The 8,921-nt window shown below is 34.6% G+C and overlaps 2 protein-coding genes across 2 annotated transcripts; both read right to left on the bottom strand.

Annotated features, from left to right (window-relative positions):
* Positions 1–3,387: 3,387 nt before the first annotated feature.
* Positions 3,388–5,178, bottom strand: LOC110862597 (deoxynucleotidyltransferase terminal-interacting protein 2). Its single transcript, XM_022111815.2, has 3 exons — positions 4,984–5,178; positions 4,739–4,879; positions 3,388–4,050 (listed from the first exon to the last, which is right to left on the bottom strand). The coding sequence occupies exons 1-3, from the start codon at positions 5,010–5,012 to the stop codon at positions 3,633–3,635; spliced, it is 588 nt and encodes a 195-aa protein (XP_021967507.1). The 5' UTR covers positions 5,013–5,178; the 3' UTR covers positions 3,388–3,632.
* A 1,066-nt stretch (positions 5,179–6,244) lies between these two features.
* LOC110862590 (glutathione S-transferase) lies at positions 6,245–7,884 on the bottom strand. The gene is made up of 3 exons (XM_035845683.1): positions 7,710–7,884; positions 7,014–7,184; positions 6,245–6,504 (listed from the first exon to the last, which is right to left on the bottom strand). The coding sequence occupies exons 1-3, from the start codon at positions 7,843–7,845 to the stop codon at positions 6,245–6,247; spliced, it is 567 nt and encodes a 188-aa protein (XP_035701576.1). The 5' UTR covers positions 7,846–7,884.
* Positions 7,885–8,921: the final 1,037 nt, after the last annotated feature.

Genomic DNA, 8,921 nt, shown 5'->3' with positions numbered 1-8,921 from the left:
GATAAACTTGCTTAACAAAAAATGCCGATTTTGCAATAAAGATTTCATAACTTTCCAGCATAACGTTAAATTATGGATATTCCAAATTTGGCAAAACCTCGAAATTTATGTATCATATTAGTCAGAAACATGATTTCCTGCAGCTTAAATATTCTAAAAATTAAATTAATTAAGTAATTACTGATTTATTGGCCCAATTTAAAACTAACCCGTGCAAATTTTTTTAGCTTGCATCAATGATAAATATGAGTTAAACTCCAGACAACTTTAACCCTGGCTTGTTGGTCGAGTGGTCTCTGTCTGGGATTGTGCACTTTTGCAAATAATGCTTGGATTCGAACTCACAACTAATTCTGACTTTGGAGTTTTAACAGAATGAAATAGACCAGACCCAGGCACTCCTTGACTTGATCCCAATGTGGAAAGTCTGTCGGATTGACGAGCAATCTAGAAAGTTGAGCATATTGTGTTGAACGTACCGGTACGTACCCTGTGGAAGGCCCTTGATCACCGAGATTCCGGTAAATAAATAGCGTAGGTAGGTAATAATACAAGTATTTTTAAAATCCCAGGCAGAGAGCAGAAAAACAAGCCAGATTTTTTGCCCAAATTCATAATTCTAATAAGTTCCACGAAAATGTACACCAAATCAAGCATGAAATTTTTGAACTGAACTGGTGTTATGTAATGTTATAATAATGTTAATCCCTCTACGTATTTGTAATTCCACAGATCAGCAAAACAAATTCACGTCCAAGTTGATCAAGTTTCATGAAGTTTCCGAACTTACAAGCTGCCAATGACAGGGTGAATTGCCTCATTACATTTTTATGCGAGAATTAGACGCCACGTATAAAAATTTGGAAATTACAGGTTGAAAGGACTAATTAGATATTGGGAAAGATAAATCCTTAAAATTGGTCTTGAATTTGTGCATTAAAAGTTATATTTGTTATTTTTCACCTTTGTCAACCATACCCCTTTACCCGGGAGGGCGGATTGTATCGTAAACTAAACTGTACAATTTCCAGGGCAATGTCGCGATAAGACCGTGTGTAATGCGCAACCACACCCACCTCGCCAACCACCACGTGACCCGCCAGGTCGCCCCCGCGCTCACCACCACCATTTTCCCTCTGCTGCAACAAATCAGCGCATAATTTTCATACTTGACCGATCTGGTGAACAAATCTGCTAAAAAGGTGGATATTCGATAAAAAAAAACTCCGAAATTACAAATTTTCCGAATGTTGCAAATTTGGCAAAAGTTTGAAAATAAATTCGAATAGCATTAGTCAGAAAGATGGAATAAGGTATACATAATTCGTCAATATTTTTAGCTTCCACAAATGATAAGTAAAAGTTATATTTCATTCAATTTCAACCCTGGCTTGTTGGTTGAGTGGTCTCTGTCTGAGATTGTGCGTTTTTGCAAATTGTTGGAGGGATTCGAACTCACAACTAATTCTGACTTTGGTGTTTGCGCAGATGAGACAATGTCTTCAACCTCTTAACGACCCAAATTTGGGAATACCTTATGGAATACACAAGCGAGGAGTCACGCCCTCTCACGACCAATGGGCCTCACACCCGTAGACAGACCAATGGTCTAATGGACCTATGGTCCGACGAACCGAGATTCCGGTAAATAGCGTAAGTAATAAGAAAAATATAGAAACACATCCCAGACAGAGAGCAAAAAACAAGCCAAATTTTTGCCCAAGTTGTCCATACAACTATTCAAAATTTGTATTTATCATTTTCTCATTATTTTTTATCTGAGAATTAGACGCCACATTTAAAAATTTGCAAATTACTGGTTGAAAAGCATAATTAGATGAAGTGGAAAAAACATCCCTTTAAAATTTAAAACTGGTCTGGAATTTTATACATGACAAAAATCAGCGAACAATTTTCATACTTGACCTAACCGGTGAATAAATCTGTTAAAAATGGGCATGGTCGATGCCGCAACGATGAATTAAAAATGCAAAACAATCCGCAACGTCATTCCACATTGATTTACAAAGTTTTCTGAATGTTTTGCAAATTTGGCAGAAGTTGGAAAATAAATTAGAATACCATATTAGTCAGAATCATAGGACAAGATAACGCGTCCATATTTTTTACTTGCTCCATATGGTATACATACAAGTTAAACCCCACCCATTTTCAACCAAATTGGCTTGTTGGTTGAGTGGTCTCTGTCTGGGATTGTGCGTTTTTGCAAATAATGCCGGGATTCGAACTCACAACTAATTCTGAATTTTGTGTTTGAGCAGAATTTAGTAATCCAGGCGCCTGTGATCCCAATGTGGAAATACCGTCAGCCATTGACGCGTTCTGAAACTTAGCCTTATTCTATGTTAGTTGTCAGAAGTTGAGCATGTTGTGTTGAACATGCCCTGTGGAAGGCCCTTCATCACCGAGATTCCGGTAAAAAATTAGCTCCGTAAGTAATAATAAAAATATTGAATAAATCTTACAAGGGACACTCACGACCTGTCGTTTGAGTCCAGGGTACCCACTATGTTTTTTAGAATCTACTAGGACCCCTGATGAAGGATTCCTTCATATTTCCGTGTAAAACTCATATTTGGCGCCATGGCGTGGCGCTAAGCTTAAAAATTTGCATTTTCGACCAATTTCAAACCCTCATAACTTTTGCAGTTTATGTCGGATTTTTAAAATTTTATGCTTAAAATGATCACAAAAGTCGAAATTTTAGAGAAAAAAATAAAAATAAAAAAATTTTAATTTTTGAGATATTTTTAGCATTTTTTCGACGAACCCAAAATTTCGAAATTTTGCGAAAAGTTAAAAGCGATAATTTTGGAAAAAATTTCATAGAATACGAAAGTTGAACTCCTTGTCATGATTTTTGCCAAAAATTTTGAAAATCCGTCCAGGATTTCAAAAGTTATGGCGGTTTTAAAATGTAAAACCATCAAATTTGGCGAAGTTGGCGCCACGGCACGGCGCCAAATATGAGTTTTACACGGAAATATGAATGAACCCTTCATCTGGGGTCCTAGTAGATTCTAAAAAACATAGTGGGTACCCTGGACTCAGACGACAGGTCGTGAGTGTCCCTTGTTAGACAGAGAGCAGAAAAACAAGCCAAATTTTTTGTCCATCACAATTCCAAGTCCCATGAAAAAGTCCAGCAAATTAAAAATGAAATTGAATTAACTGATCCTATTCATAGTTGAATCCTTCGCCCTAATTAATAATTCTACAGATCACGAAGACATTAAAAGACGTCCGACATAATTAACTACTGTAAGTGCATATGATGGCACCCAAATCGACCAAGTTTCCAAACTAATTTTATAAATGGATGAAATTTTCTGAAGTTTAAAGAGAATAAAAAGTAAAACTGGGGAATTGTGGGGTAAAAATGTTTAAACAGAGTTATTTATTTATTTACAAAAATTGTTAATATGGCGCAATGAACACTTTATTAATTACATATATTTAACGCTTCACAATCTGTACAGCAAAGTAAAATTTAGTTTTCTATTAAATAATACTCGAAGTTAAATGATTTAAAATCTCACTCCAGCAAAAGTTAACTAAAACATGGATAATTAATTAATCAACCAACCAATTAATTCCCCTGCAAATTAAACCTAACCGTTCAGCTCTGCCATAAATTCTTCCGCAATGGTCGCCTTCCTCTGTTTCTTTGTGAGTCTCGAGTTGTAAAAGTCGGCCTTGGTCTCGACGATTTTTCCGATTTGGAAGTGTTTGGGGTGGGTGGCGAGGGAGGAGTTGCGTTTGTAGAAGGACTTCGTGTCCAGCGCCCCCCGCAGCTTCATCGCCGCCAGGTCGTTCTTCCTCTCCTCCGTCATTTCGGGGGCCTTCATGCCGAACCAGAGCGGCCCTTTCGTCGCGGCGCGGGCCTTTTTCTTGGCGGCGGCGACCCTTCTGCGACCCAGGATTGGGGTCGGGTCGGACGTGGGGTTGTCGAGCAGGCACAGTTTGCAAGAGGGGGACGAGTACAAAGAAGAAGTCGAACGGGACGATTTGCTGGTGCTGCTGCTGGAACTGGAAAAAGAGGAACATTGATTTATTTAGGGGTTACTTTATTTTATTTTTAATTGGGTAATGTCTTTAGATGGAATTTGAAATCCAATTTGGGTCGTCCTAATTTATGTGGTGGAGGAATATTTGGAATTTGTGAGGTGGATAATTGTAAGGAACAAATTTTAATACTTGCGAATATTTCAAATTTAGTCAAATTTTTGTCATTTCACTTCTAATTTGGTACCCTTTTAAGAAGGGTTTTAAAATTTGTGTAGCCGTCAAGAAGAATTGAATAAGTGAACTTGTTCTATTCAAAGACAGATTCAAACTATTATTTATTTGTTCATTTCAATGTGCTTTTATAACATTGAGTTTCCATTCATACAAAAAGGATAATTTGGTGAAGCTGACCGAGGGCAGCGGAAACAAATCTAAAAACAGAATTTATAACACCCTTGAGTGCTTGGTTAAAAGCTAAAAGAATGCTAGCCTCCAATAACCGCATACCGACATTCCTGTAATAAAATGTCCCCGACATTTTAGCACATACATACAATATATCATAAAACATGTGTTCCAATTAGATTGCACTTAAGAAATAGTTGAGGTCCTTGATCTATATTAAAATAGCCTAATATTCCATATTTTTCACAAGAAGACATAAGGAGCAATTAATTAATGTTAGAGAAACTTGTTAGTAATTATTTACCTCGTTAAATTTAAAAGTTCAGGATCAATTTTGGGCATAAAATTAGAACGAGTTTTCCTTTCAACAACGATTCTCTCAGGATCCGACCGTTTCTTCTGGACCGTGTCTCTCTTGCTCTTCTTAAGGTGACTGTTATCGTGGCTAAATTTCAATTAAAATTAGAACAAGGTTGTCAATAATTTCAAATTTAGTTAGGAAATGAAACTAAAATAATTTGTAAAGAAGTTTCAATCGTCCGAACTTACGAGATCATCTTGAGTTCCTGAACTTTCATGTTTACACTTGCACCAAATATTATTGAGAATCTTGACACCACAAAATTTCGAAAAATATGCACAATTTAATTAAAAAATTGTAGTAGGAACATTATTTCTTCAAAATAAAGACGAAACTGAAAAATCCAACACATGGAAATCTGAGCGAGTTTGGTATTCGCGGATGGCAAAGTCTCACCACGTGCTGAGGATAAGTTCGTGTTTACATTTTTACATACAACGCTTATGAAATGAAAATGTAGCAATTTTTACGTAATTAAACCACACTAAATTTCTTTTTAATTGTTGTAGACTAAAAAAATTATATGTATCAAACTGTTTACCGAATCCCAAATATTTTACGTGCTTGAAATCGCTAATTAAATTGAAATGTGAAAGTGTAACGTCCATTTAAAATTTTGTATGTAAATTGACATTTTCATAGAAGAAATAGATTAACCTCTGGCATTGAAAATACTTCAAATCGAAATTACAAATGTTATGAAATTTGTTGAAATATTAGGATATGAATTAGGATAAATTACATCTATAAAATAACAATTTTCCCAAATGCAATATGTAAATTTATAATTTAACAATCATTTATGTATTTGTATGCATGCCAAAAATATTGCAGTTTTAAGAAACGTCGATTCTTATAATTTTATCCTAAGTAAATGACAATTGTTTTGAAAACAATTAAATTTCTGAAATAAATAGTTCTTCAGAAACTGCAAATAAAAAATCCAATTTCCTGATTTCAGATTAAATTTCTAAAAAATTTTAGAAGTTAAATTGTATATGAATTTAAAAATTTTGATTTAAATCCAACGTTTGTTTGGAACTGATTTTCATGAAGGCTGTGACTTCACTGAGAATTGTTTAGAAGTAAAATTAGTCGAAAGTGTAATTGCTACAATAAATATTATTGATCAGGCGATTTGGTAAAATTTCTGGCTTCAGCAAATGGCCATTTTTTCATTTCGCAAAATTACGTCGCAAAATTATAAAATCTGCCTTATTGTTACGCCTGTATACATAATTGTACAGTTTTGAGTTATTAACTAATTTTTAGGTAACCAGTTCTCCATTGAAAAAATGAATCATGAAAATATGAATACACAAAAATGTATTTTTGCAAACATTTTTAAATAATTTATTCTTTTTTAAAAATTTAATATTTTTATCTATCTGTTTATCAAAACGCTGTGTAAGGCCTTGTCGCAATCCATTCCTTAATTCCTGGCAGACTTCAAATTTTCTTTCGATGGTCATCCAGCTCGGGATAGTCGGACATGGTTGAAAATTCGACAAAGCCGGTGAGCAAGTCGACCATGTAGGCGACGTAAATGTCGGCACACGTGACCCCCTCGCCAACCAAGAATCCAGTCCCGTTTCTTTTCAGGATCCCATTAAACTTTGGCCAGGCCTTCGGGAACGTGTTGTCGACTACGTTCTTCTTGATGGCAGCTTTTTTTGCGGGATCAGACTCGCGAAACATTTGCAATACGTCTGGAAGAAAAAATTTTACAGATTCGAAAACCAGGGTTTCCAAACCGGTTAGGTTTTCGATTTACATGAAAATCGGTTTTAAATATTAATAAAAAAGGCATTGCTGTTGCAAATGCTATTACCAGAAAACCGATATTTTGCAAAAAAAACTGTTTATCACACTCAAAAATCAGTTTTCGATTTTTAACAAAGTTGTTTCGGGATCACTAAATATCTTGTTTTTCATGTAAGAATTAATTATTCTGACATATATTTATTTTCAAATTAATGCCTATAGGCAATAGGCATTAATATATAAATTATAATAAACTTTGTAAAGTTTGTTATACGTACCATCAATTTTCCCAGATAATATTTACAAAATTTTAAAAATTTGGAATAAAACCAGTTTCGAAAACTGGGTTTCGGGAAAACTGAAAACCGGTTTCATGAAAATTTTAAAATCCGAAAAAATCGAAACCGGTTTTTCAAAATTTTCTGAATTTGAATGCCCTACTTTCAACACGAACCTAAACGAACTTCGTCCATGGCGTCAATGTACTCATTGCACTTTGCGGTTTCGAACTCGTCCGCCCCCACGAGTCCAAACTCTCGCGCCAAATAGCGGAAAATGGTCAAGCACTGCGAAAGTTGGTGCTTCCCATCCACCACCAAAACGGGCAACAGGTTCCAAGGCATTTCTGAAATTGATTATGAAAATGGTGAAATTAGTGACTATTCAGTTTTTACAAATTTCTTAAAAATCGTTAATTCAGTCGGTACCACGAAAATGCGTAATAGTTGCAAATGGTTGCAAATTTTGAAAAGTTAAAAAAAATCTGATGATCTGTGAGTCCAGCTTTTAATTTTAATTCGTATTTTGTAATTGTTTTTATTTCGCTAATTGTAAATTGTGATTAAGTTATAAAAAATTACGTGCCAAACTTTAAAGAATGTCGTGAGACATGTAATGCGCGAGCGCCAATGTAAGATTTTCTCAATTCGTTCCAGCGTTTTTAACACGTTAGGTTCGTCACATGGAGAAAACTAATATTTGTTCAAACCTTTTTAACGTTTGAAGGATTATAAAAACATGATACATACTCTGTGACACCACATTTTATGTAAACAAGTCATAATTTTTGTCATGTTTAATACTTCCTTCAAATTTGATGCAATTTTTAATTCATTAATTTGTCATACTACGAAATAAGTCGTGAACTTACCTGATTTCATTTTGGCCCATTCCTCATTGGAAACTCGGACATCCTCAAATTCAACGTTGGAATAGTGGAACAAAAGCCGGATCGATTCTCCGACAGCCTTCATGGGAAAATATAAAAATTTGTATTTCTGCGACATTTTCAAAAAAGTTGAGAAATTTTGATTATTCTTATTTGATTTTTGATTATGTGTCCCCTTCAGGAGTAGAATGACGACTGCGTAACACTTGACTTAAAACGGGACAGGTGCATATCTGTATTTGTGTAAATGGACAATCAGATTAAATGTGACTGATGCCACAGTTCATGGGGCGTACTCATCTCAAAATATGTAAATTCTGAAAATTTTTTGCAAATATTTGCCCGAACTTTTGCCATTGTTGGTAAAAATTTATACGCGATTTTGATAACTTGCCCCTTTTACCCCAAAAATATATTATCTCGTATTCCAAAAACACATTTCTGGAGTAAATGCTAGATAAATTATTTAAACAAGTCTGAGATGGGTCTGAAGTATTAAACCGTTCTAAAAGGTTTTAACCGTTTTTTACATATGTAAAAAAAAATTGAGATGCTCTCCATAATTTGAAATATTTACAACATTTCTTGAAATTCATTCTTTGAATTTCTTTACTTTTCGGGATTTTCCAGTTCTTCCACGTGTTTTTCTTTAAAAAGTTGTTGAATATAGACGTGAGTAACCCTATTTATTATTAGTAAACTATGACATTGTTTAACTTGTACTTTTACTTTTCGAACCATTACAAACCTTATCGATGTTTAAAATAACTGGTATTTTCCAGTTAATCTCAATTGGAATTACAAAATCAAATGATTAAATGTGCATGTAATTTGGTAATTGTTCATCATTTCGTTTTGATCAGATTATTTTTGTGCGTTGGGGTCCCGTGTAGAAAGGGTGATCGAATTTCAGTATGCACACTCTTAAAAAACTTGTATTAAATTATTACTGACCAGAGTACATACATGACTCTTCCGGAGCCGGTAATAACGGGCATTACCGTTTAGTAATGTTGTGGTAACGAAAAATTTACCGCTCAGAAACAACCTGCTACTAATCCTGCCAAATAAATACCAGTGTAGGTACGTGGGACTCTACAGGATTTTTAAGAGTATTTGCACGGTCGCTACCTGATATTTTTAAAATATCATTTTACTAAAATTGAATCACATCAACGATATTGTAAATTTTTG

The sequence above is a fragment of the Folsomia candida genome, unplaced genomic scaffold (genome assembly GCF_002217175.1).
Source record: "Folsomia candida strain VU population unplaced genomic scaffold, ASM221717v1 Fcan01_Sc062, whole genome shotgun sequence".
In the NCBI taxonomy this organism is placed as follows: domain Eukaryota; kingdom Metazoa; phylum Arthropoda; class Collembola; order Entomobryomorpha; family Isotomidae; genus Folsomia; species Folsomia candida.
This window is presented reverse-complemented; position numbering and strand designations above follow the sequence as displayed.